Below are 18,141 nucleotides of genomic sequence, written 5' to 3'. Positions count from 1 at the left end.
CTTGGTGTCCATATCAGTCCATGCAGTTTATTTCATAAAACAATATATACATCATTTGATTCTAATATTACTTGCTTCAAAAACAACAGCCATTGTTAAATGATAATAAACATATGAACACTGCCATAGACAAATGGATGTGTTATTTCCAATGTCATGTTTAATCTAATTGTACCTATATCACAGTAGAATTTGGTCATTATTTTATGCAACACATAGGCTGCGTCTTTTCATATACATGAAGAAAATAATTCTTTTAGAATCAAAATAATTTATTAAGGCTCCATGTTTTCATTGTTTTACCATAGGCTTGCCATTTATCTGAATTTATTTTACTCCAAGCGATAGGGCAAAAATAATGACATAAATGACCAGCTCCTGGTAAAACAATGATAAGATGGGGACTCTGTTTATTATTTCTTAAATATGATTGTCTATTCCCCATTCTACACATTCTGATTTACTACAGACTTGTTGGCTTTTGCCACTTTCACTGACAGAAATAACAGGCTAATTATTATGGTAAGTTTACATGTACAACTCCTGATAAAAGCTAGGCAAGATCTGACTAATCATTGTAAATTCTGTGCATGTGATTTGCACTTTTGTCATTTTAGACTGAAATTTTGTTCAAATTTTTGTAGTGATGTTGAACAACATCCTTATTCAGTCATATCTAATAGTAAAAAATCAAGTTTTTAATATTGCAGTTCCATATACATACCTGTCACATTTCTCTCAATGACAAAATTGCAATGCTTTCCAAATTTACTGTATATCTGTTTTTTATCAGCTTATTTGGTGTTGTGTCGAACTTCAATTGCTAATTTTTGCCTTAGTTTTACCAGGACTTGTATGTTCTGACATCAAGTAGGCTCTAGAAAAGCTTTATGGGTAGACAAAGCAATTTGTTGTTTGTACGTCCGAGGATTGTATGTTTATAGGAAAGATACATGCACATATAGACTAAGATGTATGTAGCATGCAACCATGGCCAGCCAATGAAATGTAAGCATGCAACCATGGCCTGCCAATGAAATGCAAGCATGCCACCATGGCCATGACAATGTAATGTACGTTTGCTATTGTACTGTATAATTTCAGACATGGTCGTTCAGTTGTAGATGCATGTTGATGTGATACCACTCCGAGTAAGATTAATGCATGGATATCTCAATGTTGTACACAGAAAACACTATACACAACCAATATATGCATGTAATGCTTAATATCACTTTTTAACAATTTGTTTAAGCTGTTCATTCCAGCTTTGTTGACAATGTGACTAAAATGTTTGTAACTGAAGGTCTGCAAGAAATCTTTAATAAAGAATTGACTGAAGAAATGATTTTTCAAAGGCTCGGTGTAGCTCATGGTTTATTTGTTCAGACTATAAGTTTGAGAATAAGCCTGAGACATTTATGATTTGAATAGGCCATTTTTCATTGATCTTCATAAATATTTGTTACTTTTATTGAACATTATAAGCTTAAATGACATTTGATATTTGATAACTGCAGTCATTGTAAGATATTGTTATATGATACAGAATGATTATTGTTATCTTTAAATCATATTGCTACCTTTAGTCCAAAATGCTAAGAACTACTGAATACCATAATTGTCATTTAATCAAGGAAAGACCAACTCTGTTGCATGAACATCATCATTTTATGCGCTGTAAAGAATCAAAATGTGACCCAGATAATTGACTGCTAATTAGATCAAACACCACTAAAATAAGAGAAGGCAAACATGTTTATCATATGTACATTTTAGTCATGTAGCTAATAGCACTAAATATAAAGTTTTTCCTTACACTAGATGCCTGTATTGGCATATTTCCCTTAACGAACCAAGGTTGTATGATTACAATATATCTCTTATCAGGAAGTGTAATGTTTTAGTACAGTGGAATAGTGATAGCTGTTAATACCAGTAAAAACCATGATGAAAGTTAAGAACATTCTGTATATAATTCCCATAATGAAATTTGGGAATATTCCTTAGATAATACCCATTATAAACCTGTAACGAGACTCTGTCATGGTAACTGGTACTTGCATTAAATATTCACTATGTTCTTTTTAGCATTTGAACTTTCAGCTGCTAGTAATGACTCAGTCTAAATTAAACTCTTTGTAATGATGTACAAAAACCTGTTGGTATATAGATCTTTGGGCTGCGTAGCTATTTTTTGGTCAATATGTCTGTTGGTCTGTTGTGGTTCTAGGTTATGGTTTGTGTTTAACCTTTGTTTTTACAAAGAACTTGGTAGGTATGTACATCATAGTACAAATATGTAGAAATTCAGTGAAACCCATCTAATGGACTGAAAAATTTGTGTGGTATAATTAAATATTTAGTTTATGTTGGTTCAATTAAAATGATTTGAAGGAACTTTAGAATATTTCTGGTTTATACTGGTTTTTGGTTTATCCAAGATTCAGTTAAGACAGTTTGTTTTTTTTTTTATTGATTGGTATATATGATAAGGGTTTTTGTAAGAGGATCAATGTTTTGTAATGGCATTTTGTTGATAATATCAGTATCAGTTGTTTGGCACTAAATTGTCAAATTTGATCATTTTCTGATAGAAAAAAATGAAATTGGAAATCTGTATGATGCATGTTGTTTTTAAGGAATTCCATACTTTGACAATCTCTGCTTTTCAGTGTATATACAAACCTATTATACACCCTAGTGTTTATTGTCTTTAAATTCTATGTTTCAGCTAGTAACTTCTATGAAAGTACTTAAACTTATGGGTACCAATTTTGGTGGTTTAGGGAAAGATAATCGGTTAAAAGATTCTTGAATTCGGTGATTTGACAACTCAATCATACAAATGAAAGAGAAATTTACTCTTGATTGGAAACCAAATTTCATTGTTTACCAAACCCGCAAAAACTACAAAAATTGGTACTTAAAAGCTTAAAATGTGAAGATTTATTTCTTACACTTACATGTGTTAAAGAAGTTCCAGTGTGTTATATATATAATATATCAAAGTGTCACTTTTTATAGGTTTTCTATTTCCAGGAGTTGATTTTATGAGCTACTCTGTGGGTGTTTCTAGAAAAGCAGAGGACACTTACCCTACCAGTGCACCTGGTCCTTGCTCCAAATTTTTTATGGAGTCTGAGTTGCTTTTTTACTTTTGTTTCTTTGTATGTGTTATTTTGGTTATTTCATGTTCTTTGTTGTGTGTGACTGTTTTCCCTGTCTGGTCTTTATCCTGGGATTATATTCTTTTGATTTCTGCTTGATTATTGGTTCCCTTGATTACTCTTTAATACTATTTTTATAGAACATTTGTCTTTCACTTTTTTCAATGTTTAAATTGTGTATTTTTTTTCTTCTGAGTTGTTGGACTTTTAATTCAGGAAAAGGAATGTATCATATTCTTTATTTCTCAATGATAAAATTATGAAAATATCATCACTTCATATATAAATTGATAATCACATCTTAACCATTATTTACAGTTACCAATTGATACAAAGTATTTATTTTTTTGTAAATATTATTCAAATATAAAATGAATAAGTTTCATATTTAATGTGTGGTAAAAATTTGTAATTTTTAATTGGTAAGGCGTTCACGATTTCTCAATGCAAATTTCAACAGTTCTCATTTTTACCATGATATTGGTATTTTGTAATGATATTATAGATTTCTACATCTCTTTATATTAGTCTCCATGTCTACTTCTACAAGTTAAATACATGTAATTCCACTTTATTCTTCTCTTGCTAGAAAATTTTCCCCAACGATATATTTAATGATTTTAGAAGTTTTAAACTTGGTGTAGGTTTTTCTTATTTTGCATGACAAATTTTATCTTTTTCGCTTTTCAGTCTCCTAATAAGCACATTGAGCATACTAATTTGCTGAATATCAAGTTAATTATGGTAGTATCTAGTCACATATTATATTTATTCAATTTTTTAATCTGTGCAATCAATTAACTTAATACCTATTCTTTAAAGCATAAATCAAATCCACCTTGAAAAGTACTCTCAAAATATTGATGACCATGGGTGTGTTTGACCAATACAGGCCTGCCATAAATAAATATGTGAATTTATTTGTAGGAAGGTCCAATGGCACATTCAGGTGGTATTATAGCTGCTGGTTTAGGGAAGGGAAGGATTAACTTTTGTAAAGGCAAGGTCATATCAGTAAGTAATGATTGATAGATGAAAGAATCAGTGTTTCACAAAAGAAGATTCTGTTTCTCCCATTAGATTTACTTTAATTCACAGTGCTTTGTCTAAACAAAGTTCTTTGTATCATTTGTTCTTTGGGCTCTTTTCCCTTAAATTAATCATGATTCTGGCATGATAGACTTATTAACAAATCTTTAGTCAGTTTATGGGTCTGCTTGACTGTTATTCTTTAGTCAGTTTAAGGGTCTGCTTGACTGTTAATCTTTAGTCAGTTTAAGGGTCTGCTTGACTGTTAATCTTTAGCCAGTTTATGGGTCTGCTTGACCAATATATTATGTTGATTAAAAGAAAAACTCTGTTGAAAGAAAATTTCTACTGTAGATTCAGACTGGTCTTTATTTTAAGATGTATGTCCCGTCAAAATCTTATCTCCAACGAGTGACAGTTTTCAGGAAGTCTGCAAGGTCACTGATTTTTTTCAGTAGAACAAAAATACCACACAGTATTGTTTTTGTAATATACTTTGCAGTATACCTAAGCAAAATTAGAAAAGATTTGGAAATGTAATGTTTGTAATATTAACATTTATTCTTTAGTTATATGATGGATTTAGGAACGACCACGAAATCCGGGACTTTGTGGCTGGTGGGGCTGCTGCAGGGGTATCAGCTGCTTTTGGGGCACCAGTAGGGGGAACATTGTTTGCTTTAGAGGAAGCTGCCAGCTTCTGGAATCAAGATCTTACTTGGAGAGTTGTAAGTAGATGTTTTGCTGTTATATGGTTTTATCCCTAAATATTTTTTCACAGTTAATTGTCAGTATTGAAGTCATTTCATATCCTGGAATTTATAGAAATTTAACTTTAGAGTAGAGAAAATTTAGTTTCAGATGAAATACTCCAATTCGCTTTCAAAATATTGCTTTTCTGGTTAAGGGCAATCTTTTTGTTTTGCAAGTTTGTAACAATCCAGACTCTTGACTAATGTACATTCAGAGTGCCATTTTTTTTATTTTACTGTTAAGTGATATATTGAATATGGTATTCAGATACAACCCAAAACTATGCGCACAGTCCAAGGCGCAACATTAGGAAAAGTATCTTATCAAATTTACATCTTTTTCATATAAAGAAAAACTTTGAATGTATGGTATTTTTTTTTTTGGTGTTTTATTATTTATTTTTTTAGTTTTTTGGTGCTATGATTTCAACTTTTGCCACCAACTTTTTACTTGGACTGTTCCATGGACATCCAACAGAGTTGTCTGCTCCTGGTCTGGTCAGGTTTAATGTCTTCAAAAATGTAAGTAAATACGAGTTCCATGTTGAAAAATATACATTTTTGAGCTGTGCATGTTCTTGTCAATTTAAGCCCAATTTAATTGCTGGAATCTGTAAAAATCAGGCAAAATTGAAAAAAGTAATGAATCATGCTCAGAAAAAAAACCATAAATTTGACAATGTGGGCACATGGTTTTTAGTCTTTTGAGGAAGAATTGACTGTTCATTTGTTTTCTAAGTATCAGAGGATGCAGAAAAGTGAGTTCAAAGTTACTAGAAAAGTAAGTTATCACTCTTTGATGATGAAACTGCAATTTACAATTCAAATTACTCACACTTAAGATTTTATCATCAGGATTCTTTTTTTTACTGTATATTTACTTTCGATTTTGCTAATTTCTGCTTTGTTTGTTGACCTTGTAAAATCATTCCTGTAGTTGTATCATCATATTAAATCAAAATTCCTGAGTTGCATGAAACATCCACCAATCTCAATCAAACTATTAATCAACATTTGAACACTACATGACATATTTGTAACTTTTTCTGAATGTTTTGCCTGACTTTTTACACTGTATGTATTTAATCTGATTGTATTATTGTTTATTACAGGACCTGAAGTTTGATTTGATAGAAATTCCTGTATTTATTGTTATGGCAGTGATAGGTTAGTAAATATTTCAGATATTTATTACAGAGGCAATTTAAACATGATCAGAATTCATACAAAAATTTTGTGGTAAAAGGGAGACAATCCTGGCTTACCTGTTACCCCTTTCACACTGAGGGGGAGGTGAATCCTACAAATTCAATAAAAAAAATTAAGAATATACCACATAAAATTGTTATATTTTGTGGGAATTTTTGGGTTAAAATTACTGTATTTTCTGTGAAAAACACTAAATAATTGATTTTTTTTCACATTAAAAATTTGCGTTTACTTAAAAATCTCCCACATGAGACAGTGTCAATGGAGGAGTTTCTCCCACATGAATTGTTTCAATGGTTAACAGGTAGGTATATGTTTATTTGAATTGTGTAAGGTTACATAATGTTAATAAATGGTAATTCTCTAATATGACATAATGATTTTTGTTATTTCCATCAAATTCAAGCCATAATAATGTTTTTGGTAACAAGGAGGGTTCTACAAATTCAGTATTTATTTTCAACAAAAGTCGACATTTTTCACATGCAAGAAACTGTTGTTTAAAAATATGTTACTAGTATTGGGCTGGCTTGTGTCATGATGAAAGAATTGAAACATATTTACATTTCTTTTTTTTTAAGTAGCAATATTATTGTAGAACTACGGTACTTTGCTGCAAAAATAATGTAATTTATGGACATACTTTTTGTGTTTCTTTTTCAAGGAGGAGCATTAGGAGCATCATTTGTTGTGCTGAACTATAAATTAACAGTTTGTAGGCAGAGGTATGATTTTTATACTAAATTAATTGTAAAGTTTACAGTTTCCTAGAATTTTCTCATTGTCTGTGTAATATATGTTAAGATATTCCTTTTTAAGAATACTTATCTCTATCAAGATCAATGGAATTTTTAACTTTTGTAAGAAATTACAGATTTGTTTTTATTTGTCTATTTTAAAAGTTTCATTTCATTTATTGAAACACAATAGTGTGAAAGTACTATTGTTCATGGGGTACCAATTTTCGTTGTTTTCGTAGGTAGGCCAAACCAAGAAATTTAATTTCCAACAAAAAGAAGATTTGTGTTGATGTATGTACTGAAAACCTAAAACTACGAATTCAAGAATCCACAAAATTGTGTTTTTTCCCTAATCCATGAAAATTGGTATCCACGAATTAAAGGACTTTTACAGTAGTAAAATTTCTATCGTAACCAAATGCACATTTTCCAGATTTGTTAGAAAAAATTGGTTGAAAGTTTTGGAGGCTGGATTTGTTGCTGTGATTACAGCATTGATGGGATTTTTATTAATGATTGTCATACCTGACTGCACTTCTGTTTCACCTTACGGCAATGCAACAGTCGTCACAAAGGTGAGTACTGTACACGATCAAATGTCTACAGGAATAACTGTGACATATGTTTTCATATGTTTTAAGGTGTCCAGGCAAAAACCAGGCAGTAGGTTGCACATGGCAAATTTTGTTTTAAAAAAAATTTAACCATTTCATATCACAAATGCATTCTTTTTCAAAGTTGAATGTTGGTTTGGGATTAACTGCAACAGTAAAAGAAAAATAAATTGCATAGAAAGTATTGAAATTCAAAAGGGAGAAATTTTTAAATTATGCAAAATTTGGTTGCTTTGTTAGGGAACTTTAAAATCATTCTGAGCCATCAATTGTCAACAAACTTTATACTTCTTGACATATGGTATTTATATTAAATTGAAACTAAAAATTCAGTGGGATAAAATTTACCCTGTGCCTCTCATATTGTAGGATCTGCCTGAGGTTTAAGTGGGTAGCCTCATACACCTATAAGAAACAAATATTTAGGACCAGTATTTATATTTTTTGTGTATATTAAAATATGTGGAAACATGTTTTCTAATGTTAAATTATATGAAACCATGAAACCTTTAATACATGAAATCCTATAGAAAACATCATTACTATACGATTGTATATACTTCTATTTCATGAATTAATTTGTTAGTCCTAAACACATATTTTTCATATGTCTCTGTGTTAGTCTTAAATGTATGAAAAGCAAATGAGAAACATATGTTGCAACTTTTCCAGTCTATTGAACACTGGAATAAAGTATGCAGTAATTACCCATCTCACCCACTTGGGTAGGATGTCATATTGTTTTTGCCTTATCTGACTGACCATCACACTTTTGTAAGCACAATTCCTCTGAACTCCTGCACCAAATTTCATAAAAATTGGAAGCGTAATTTGGACATTATGCGTAGTTGTGTTCCAGGAAATTATGATCTGCTGAATTTTATGGAAACAATGTCCCTTTACACTTAGGAACAAGAGAGAAATAGATTGTTGAATTCAAAAAATAACTTTAATATTTCTATTTATCTTGTATGACTGCTTCTTAGTCATTCAATGAAATTCATGAAAGTTGATTCAGATGTAAGAGGGTATTTAAAGATGTGTGTGAAAAAAAAATCCAAATATCATATGCCCATATAATGATGTGCTTATGTCTGTCTATGAAATCACACAACTCTGAAATGTTTGAGATGGTTTAATAATTTTAAACAATGTTTAATTTCATGAAAGGAATTTCCCTTTATTTTTTTTCCCTACGTAGCTGTGTAGTGAATAAATATTATTGGAATTACAACCTTAAGAGAATTGTTTACAAAAACAAAAATCATCATACTGCATTTATGAATTGACCATGGAGACATTTTACATTGTAAAACATTTTGAATATAGCATATTTTTTTTCAGATGTATTGTGAAGATGGGAAACACAATGGATTATCTAACTTACTGCTCAATACACCTGAAGGATGTCTCAAATCATTGCTACACGATCCTTATGGTAAATGTCTCAAATCATTGCTTCATGATCCCTATAGTAAATGTCTCAAATCATTGCTACACAATCCTTACGGTAAATGTCTCAAATCATTGCTACACGATCCTTACGGTAAATGTCTCAAATCATTGCTACATGATCCTTATGGTAAATGTCTCAAATCATTGCTACACCATCCTTATGGTAAATGTCTCAAATCATTGCTACACGATCCTTATGGTAAATGTCTCAAATCATTACTACACGATCCTTATGGTAAATGTCTCGAATCATTGCTACACGATCCTTATGGTAAAACTAACACTTTTATCATTTTTAACCACTGTTCGGTTTTAGTGACATATTCTTTTATTTGTACACAAAACTGTTACAATTGTTAACAACATTAGGTGCTTCTTAAGGACATTTTCATTTATTTTTTCATCATTGAGATTTTAAGATATTTTGTAGGTGTAAATTTTCAATAAAGCAACATTAGTTATATGGGAGATTTGCCTCATTGATGCTGTCTCATGTTTGAGATTATTACTTTTGATGTAAAAATACAATTATTTAGTACTTTCCACAGTTAAAGTTTATAAGTTATTTTAACCACAATCCACCCAGAAATCTTCAATTTATATGAGGGAGATTTTATTTTATTTTATTAATTTTGTAATAAACCTAACCCCTAACCCCCCTTTTTTATATATATGTAAAACTAGCTTTAAAAGAAACACTGATAATTACACAGCAGCATGCATTACATGTATCACTTCCTTTTACATGTAGATAACACTTATTTACATACTACACAAAAGTGAAAAATGGAGTTGTAGTGTTGCAGCCAGTGTTGACATCAGAACAAGCGATTGATTGTTTTCTATTTTTTGACACATCAACTACAAATTAATAGCATATTTCAGAAAATTTACCTTTGATTAAAGAGGCAGTTTCAGTTCAAAATTTAAGAAGTGAAATAAGAGATTTCACAGGAAGGCCAATATGATAACCTAAACTGTACAATACTGAAAAAATAAGTACCAAAAAGGGATGATCAAGTAGGAGCTAGACTCATGTTTCTAGAATAGATGCTTATGAAATATCTTAACTGCTAACATACTTGTACATGTATTTCAGGAACCCATAGTGCTCTCAGCCTTGCTGTGTTTACTGTGGTGATATTCTTCATCAGTGTATGGACTTATGGGCTGAGTGTATCCAGTGGGGTGTTTATCCCTTCCTTAGCTACGGGGGCTGCATGGGGCAGATTAGTTGGGATAGGTGTTGTCAACATGCTTCCTGGATTTACACACCTGGTAAGAAGTGATAATAATATTGTACAGGGATCTACACATTTCTTCTCTTAACTTTTTTACAATCACAAAATCAGGTTTGTTTTCTTACTATGTTTTCCTATTTCTTCCCTGATTCTGATACTTTGTGCAATAATCTTTACCAACCCTTATTCCTTTTACAACTATCAGCACTACTTTGTAGAAAGTTTGTAGTTAATATAATTGATCAAATTGTTATACATTGGAAAATTATAATGTAAGAATTGAACAAGTATGTTCGTAAATATGCTGTGGTGATCCCCTAAAAAATTCTCTGAAAAATAATTTTTGCATAGAAATTCTAATATCCAGGATGATATACAGTGAAAGTACTATTTGTTTGTTTGGGTCAATCATGATAAAGTAATCAAGGGAACCAAGATTAGAGCAGAAATTAAAGGAATATATTCTAAGGATAAAGACAGTCACACACAAGAAAGAAGTTGAAATAACCAAAATGATGTGTACAAAGAAAAAAATATAGGTCTTATTAATTAACTGTTGTCTTCAAAAATATTTTTAATTACTTTCTTATGGTGACACTGCTAATGGTGAACAAATATCTTCCTACAATTAGGCTCTTGTAATAAGATTATGTTGCTACAAGATGAAAGTCATCACTACAAAAGTTTTTTGCTTGTCATCATGAACTCATGGATTGTTATGGGATGTGACATTTTATGAGCATTTTATGAGCAACTCCTCGGGTGTTTCTAGAAAAGCAGAGGATGCTTACCCCACCAGTGCACCAGGTCCATTCTCCAAGTTTATTGTGTAGTCTGGTTGCTCATTTGCTGTTGTTTCTTTAAATTTGTATGTGTTATTTTATGTTATTTGTTGTGTATGTTTATTTTCTCTGTCTGAAATTTGTGCCAGGATTATATTATTTTGATTTCTGAATGTTGGTTTGTTTGATTATTCTTAGTACAAAATGTAGCAACAGAAACTTACACTATGTTTTCTAGTAAGACATTCCCATAGTATTGTTCATTGCTAAACTATTGAGAATCAATTTATCCCTATACCCATCATAATTAATCTTTTAGGCATATAGATTTTGTCCAGCAGTTGTATTGTCTTTGTTTCCTGGCTCAAATCATGGTTTACCTGTATATATAAACTTATTTGTACCCTTCCTTGTAAGATATGATTCATTTAATTGCCTTGTTGCTCTTGTTTTCTTTATGTCTGCTTATTATATCCATTCTTTCACAAACAATTTAGATACGTGTAGTATTTTCTTCAGTTTTTACTGAGTAGAATGTTTTTTGTGTACAACTTTGCCTTGATGAGTTGTAAATATTCTTAAATTTTCAAATCTTCAACCTATTCTTTCTGATTACTTGTAAAAAATTGAAACAAGTTTGGCATGTCATCATATTTGAACTCCTGTTTTTTTATGATGGTTTGCCTGTATGTGTTCACTATAACACGAACTTTTTTAGATGATTAATAGTCCTTTTTGAGTCCATATAATATTTTCATGTGCAGTTTACAGATATTATTTCCTCCACTTAATAAATGGAATTCACCCATCAAATCTAGATTTTACCATTATCATTTTTTTACTGAATATTGACTTCCAATTTTGCCAATTTCCTCCTCTTTATTTGCATTATGAAAACATACATGTGAACCTCTTGCTGGATGGGTCAAATCTCCTGTTTTCAGAGGTTGTCTTCCATCCTCCTGCTCTAGAGTATAACCTTCCATTTAAAAACTAAATTGTAAATAATGTTCGATAAATGGCAAGCAGTTGATGTCTGAAGTTCATATTCAACATAATACAAACCAGGTAAAATTAGCTACTGTTAATTAAAGTTTGCAGTGAAGCTTCTGCTTCTAGTGTAACAGATGCCAATCATTTTAGGGTTGATAAAGCATATCTGCGTAGAAAGTTGAAGGTTGTTGTCAAACATAAGTCACAATGTTTGATTTAAAACAAGCTGTTGACAAATGACTTTAAATAGTGCAGACAGACATATAAAGGAACATTTACTGTAATCCAGGAAATTTTCATACCATCTGTTTTTGTGGTCGATGCTATCAATCAACATTTGCCTAGCTTTTAATTTGTGATTGTTTCCCAGATTGTATTAAAATGTTCAAGACAGTTTATTTGTTCCATTACTGGAAGTGAAAATAAAATTTTCGTGATTTCCCAGTTTACAGTATCAGAATGCAACTGAATAATATAATGAGATATCAATTTAAAAACTTCACTTTCTGAGGTCTAACATGACAAAATAACCTCCCTATCTGAGTAATGTGAGCTAATGTGTGTCGTGTCCAGTCTAAAACTGCTGTTCTCAGTAAATTATTACCGTCATATTTACATTAAAAATAGACTGTATATTATTTGACAGCTGTGTGCAGTCAATTAAAGGTGACACATTGATCTATGATATGTTGTGTGTCTGTTAACCTGTTTTGTTTTACAAGCATTCTAATGAAACTAAGGTAAGATGTCATGTGACATCACTAGAGACTAATTTTAGTGTTTTTGTCACATGATTGCCATATCATTTTTGTATGTCTTTCCAAAATTTTAGTTGTGTTTGACTTTAAGAAATTTTTTTGTCTGTAGTATTTAATTTCAACTGTGTGTGCTTGATCATTCATAATGTCGTTTCATCTTTTTATTCATTTATCATATGATGATGCTTTCACTATTTTTTTTCTTTTGACAATGAATGGCTTGGCAATTAGCTCTTTATTATGCATCAAGCTAAAATCTTTTGAACAGATATTCCCTATAAAGTTTGGGGTGTATAGGCAACACACTGCCTGTCTGTCTGTTTCTCTGTTGGTCTACATATCTTGTAAGTAAAACTTTTCCTTAACCACTCAATGGATTTTCATGAAAATATATAGCATTGGGTTTGGCATCATATGTGGATTTGCTTTAAAGAAAATAATGTAGTCCAATTTCTGCAAAGGAAGATAATCTAACCTGAGGGTTTATCATTTAAAGCAGGAGGTATTCTTTTTGTATTTCTTGTTTCTTTTTGTTGCGTTTGGTTTTGCTTGTGTTTTGATCTTTCCTTTCCAGTTCTCATAAATTTGTGGCAGTACCCAATGATGTCAGGGATATGTTATTCTGACTGTGCTTATTGTTAAGTGTGTGTTTGCAGTTTGAAGATCACTTAGTTGTTGTGTTCAGGATATAAAATGTTGTAAAAGATGGGGAAAAACCTAATATGTCTTCAGTGAAAATTCTGTTATATTTCTTGGGTTTCTTTATTGACAAGGATATCAGTTAGATTTATCTCCCTTTTGTACTTTTTGTCTCCTTTGTCTACTTGTGTGTTTGGATGATCAAATGATCATAAGTCATATTGTTTCTTGTTCTCTTGTAGTATTTTGATAGTCTTTAAAATCGTAATAGATTTATATTTGTGTTTTTTATTATTATTTTCTAGAAGGAAAGAGGTGTAAGTCTTTCACAAAATGTGTCAGTGGCTTTGCTTTAAATTTAAAAAGAAATGGATTTTTATTATTCAATTGTTGGAATATTTTTCACTTAAGACTTTGGAAATTTCAGTTTTTGGCTCTGAATTTCTCCAGAATTTTGATTTAACAAAGCATTCTTAATTTTTTATTATTCTTCTTCAATGGTTTGAAATTATCAATTTTCAAATATATGAGATCTAGTGAGTATGTCAAAATTCTAATTTTACAGTCAAGAGTGGATGTTTCTTATATCTAATTCATACTTATCAGAAATGCAATTTTATTCTTATGTTTATGAAAAACACAAGTTACAGCAGCACACATCTTGTACAACAAACATGATATAATCACTTTTTTGGAAACTTGGAAACTGTTTCTATTATTTATTGGCCTTGTACATGGGATTTTTTTTTCATTATTCATTATTTAATTTTTCCATACATCATTAGTTGGATGTTTAATGCATTGATGTTTCACAGCTTTTAGCAATCTAATGTTTTTTGTGTGTTGTGTGTGTTGGCAGATTTGAATAGGAAAGCATCTCTAACTTTAACATTATTGGATATAAAAATTATTCCTTAAACTTCAAATATTTTCCCACCCAAAACAGGATTTTAGGATACTCTACTCCTGTTACCCATGACTCGGGGATATTAGCCAAAAGTAAGATTTTTTTTTTGTAAATTTGGTAGGCTGATTTCTGTGTCATGGGAATTGTAACTTTTTTGTCAAACTCCTAAAGAAATTTCACAAATTACAGTGCTCTGTACTGAAGAAGTGAGACCTAAATTTATGACATCACAGGACAAAGTTAGGTTATACAAAACAATCAGACTTGTCTAAAGAAAACCAGCCAATCAGATGGCTTGTTACAAATATAATTGAGTTACTTATATCATATGTAAAATTAATTAAAAAATCAATATTATCAGATTGTAATTAACCTCATTTACTGTAAAAGTAACTTGTAATAGTGATGTACATCTTTGTATATTGTCAATTCAGAAAAGAACATGAAGTCTTTTCTACTCCAGAACTGTGACTTACATTATGTTTTAATATTTTGAGTGTGTTTTTTTTATTCTAGAAACTTAAAAAATAATTGTGGGTTGGGCCAAAATAAAAAATATCCTAGATTCTCATTCCCTCCCAATCCAATTTTTCCACCCTCCCCCCAAAAAATTCTATTTTGATTTGTTTTCCAATTTAGGTCAATTTCTTTCAAATTGATGACATTTTTCACCTGCATTAATAAAGAATGAAAAAAAATTGATAATGAACAAAAATATGAAATTTGCCTGCCTGCCTGCCTGCCTGCCATTTTGAATAATGTTGGTTGAGAATCTAGGAATTTTTTTATGGCCTTGAGTAGAAGACAATGATAAAATGAGACATTATTTAAATTTGGAATTCATTTTTATTTTAGAAATTAAGCAAAAAATTAGTTATGAAAGTTTTACCACTTCTTAAAGGGTTATAGTTATCCCTTCATAATTGATAAGTAATTAGTAATAAGTATTTTCTAGCCTTTCCCCTTAGCCTGAGCCCATTACAATGATGGCAGGGCTGACTGCTCTGTTGGGGATTAATTTTATATATGTTTTCTTACTCATTTCATAGCAACAAAAATAATTCCAGATTTATATAATACCTTGTTATAACAATTAAGTTGTAAATTGAAGAATTATTTTTTTTTTGTTTTTATGTATAATACTCTTTGTAAATTTGATAATCATTGTGTATAAAACTTATTTTCTGTTAAAAGGATTGGCCACAAATTATTATACATGATAATGATGGGAAAAAAATACAATGTAAAAGATAATCAAGTTTTTCGTCTTTTAGTATGTCATAAATATCAGTTCATCGGTTTAGCCAAACTTTACACAAGAATATAATACATACTTTAGATATTGGTCAATGATTATTTATCAGTCCATATAAAAATCAGACATTGTCTATGGTAGAGGTGATTCATAGTGTAGAAGGGAAAAACATTGAATGATCGATGCTTTTTCAATCTACATATGCTATACTTTTACGTAACGATAGTTCTATCAGTATTCAGGTCTGCATTTTTGAGGAAATCATGCATTCATTTCCCACTAAATTAAACCAATGCTCACCAAAGCAAGAAGGATAACTCTTGCAATATGCCAATTTCATACACTATATACTTTTTATCTCTAAAGTGCAACAACCAAACAGCAAACTTAGGTTGGTTGTATATTCTATAACTGTTTCTGAATTAGAAATAAACGTTAATTTGGTTTTTAACAAGTATGTATCACTTCCTGCCTGTTTTCATAATGACTGCCATTTTATAAGATGTAATATTTTGAATAAATCATATTGATGATGTCAGGTGATAGTTGTACATGTATTACATGTATGTTATGTACTTCTCTTTACAAGTCTTGTATAAAGGGTACAGAAATAAAGCACATGAAAACTGGTTCATATAAGTCTGTATACTTCAAAACAGCCTTCTATGCAGCAGAATGAATACCTGGTCTTATATTATGTATTGCTAACATGATCGTCACCTCTAAATTGTGTAAAAAAAAAAAATTTTTTAATTTCCAATACATTTCTTTCAGTATGGGGTAGTTGTTACATGCTAATTCAGTAATTTCACTCTCGCACTCTCCCGGCAAAACGATACATCACGAATATCGATCTGCCGTTCACAAAATTTGAAATTTATGTTGAAAATAAATAAATTATGAAAAAATCTATATCATGAATAGGATAACCAATTGTGAATGACTAAAATATTATTACTCGTGAGAAGAACGGTTGAGGATTTAAGTCGTGCGTAACAAGTTCCGCACACTTGTTTAATCTGACGTTCTTCTGCACTCTTGATATTATTTTGGTTATTCACTCTTTCCAATTAATCATCTTATTATTATTGATGTTTTAGACAGAAGACTTTGGGAAGTATGCATTGATAGGTGCAGCATGTCAGATTGGTGGAAATCTACGTACAACGATAAGTTTGACTGTCATTATAGTAGAATGTACAGGAGATATATCATTTGGTCTTCCTATCATGATTGTCTTGATGATCTCTAAATGGGTCGGTGATTTTATAACCACAGTAAGTTATAAGATATGGGGTTATATTTAGGGGGTGTAAAATTTTGGGATTTTTTTGCAAAAAGGTATATGAAAAATTTTGGCAATTCTTATTTTTGCGGATGCTTAATGGTCCACAAATACTTAAGCCCAGTGTAAATATTTCACAGAATTTATTTTGCTGCTGCTTTTAGACAGAACTGTAAAATATGCTAAAATTAGCACCCCACAAAATTTACCAGAAGTATGCAAAGTGTGTCAGTGTTTCGAATGGTTTCTATTACTCTTAGTATGAATAATACATGATATGAATTATTGTAGCACTCTAATTTGTTGGTACCAATTTTTTTATGTCAGGAAGGAACTGTAATACAAGTTCATGCAAAAATTGTATAACAAGACATTTAACAGATTGCTAGTGTTTGCTATAACTATAAGCTATCATACCATGTTTTATTACTGAGGAATAAATATTGTTGTGCAGTTTTTCAAAAATTGCCTCTGTCATGAAAATGGGAGACCAACTCTTACAACAGTACTAAGGACATCAAGATTGCAATAAATGGACTTCTTAACACCTTTTAAATGAAATGAAACAGATACTGGTTATTAGCTCACCTGGCCAAAGGCCATGTGAGATATTGCCATCACTTGGTGTCCGTCGTCATTGTCCGTCGTCGTCGTTAACAATTATACAAATCTCTTCTCTTCTGACACTACTTGACTAATAAGAACCAAACTTGGTATGAATGTTCCTTGTGGTATCCTGTATAGAGCTGTTGTGCGGATTTTTGATTTGTTGAAAAACATGGCCGCCGTTACTAAAAATAGAACATGGTAGTTTTAGCATTTATCTCCAAAACTTTTAGGTTTAGCTAAATTTCAAATGGGTAAAAGTGTTAAGCATGATAAGATCTATCTGTGGTCAAATTTTGGTTGTAGTCTGTTAAGCCATGTTGGAGTTATTGCCCTTTTTCAACGATTTTTTGCTATTTTTAATGTTATTTCTTTCAAAAATCTTCTGCTCTGACACTACTCGACCAATTGAAATCAAACTTGGTATTTAATGTCCTTTTGTGTAACCTGGATTTTTGATCTGTCAAAAAAACATGGCCACCATTACTAAAAATAGAACATAGGAGTTCAACTGTAGGTTATTGCATATATCTTCAAAACCGTTAGGTTTATCTAAATTCTGACATAGATAAAAGTGTTCAGCATGATGAGATCTATCAGTGGTCAAATATTTGTTTTAATTTAATCGGTTTGGCCATGTTAGAGTAATTGCCTTTTCTGTCATTTTTTTTCTATTTTTAATGCTATTTCTTTCAAAAATCTTCTG

The 18,141-nt window shown here is 30.9% G+C and overlaps 1 protein-coding gene across 4 annotated transcripts in view; it reads left to right on the top strand.

The window, feature by feature from the left end:
* Positions 1-18,141, top strand: part of LOC148617980 (H(+)/Cl(-) exchange transporter 7-like) — a 54,785-nt gene that overhangs the window by 22,363 nt on the left and 14,281 nt on the right. For 3 of the 4 annotated variants that reach the window (XM_088585673.1, XM_088585675.1, XM_088585676.1), the window contains exons 8-17: positions 4,098-4,184; positions 4,769-4,927; positions 5,360-5,473; positions 6,064-6,118; positions 6,825-6,885; positions 7,334-7,475; positions 8,859-8,952; positions 10,069-10,247; positions 12,708-12,725; positions 16,645-16,821. In XM_088585673.1, the coding sequence (XP_088441799.1) occupies positions 4,098-4,184; positions 4,769-4,927; positions 5,360-5,473; positions 6,064-6,118; positions 6,825-6,885; positions 7,334-7,475; positions 8,859-8,952; positions 10,069-10,247; positions 12,708-12,725; positions 16,645-16,821 (1,086 nt within the window). The remainder of the gene's footprint in view (positions 1-4,097; positions 4,185-4,768; positions 4,928-5,359; positions 5,474-6,063; positions 6,119-6,824; positions 6,886-7,333; positions 7,476-8,858; positions 8,953-10,068; positions 10,248-12,707; positions 12,726-16,644; positions 16,822-18,141) is intronic. The other variant, XM_088585674.1, reaches the window with a different exon arrangement.

This window comes from Perna viridis, chromosome 5, assembly GCF_037379345.1.
Source record: "Perna viridis isolate PV_CMFRI_1.1 ecotype Kerala chromosome 5, ASM3737934v1, whole genome shotgun sequence".
Classification (NCBI taxonomy): Eukaryota; Metazoa; Mollusca; class Bivalvia; order Mytilida; family Mytilidae; genus Perna; species Perna viridis.
The sequence above is the reverse complement of the archived record's forward strand: the minus strand, read 5'-3'. Positions and strand labels throughout refer to the sequence as shown.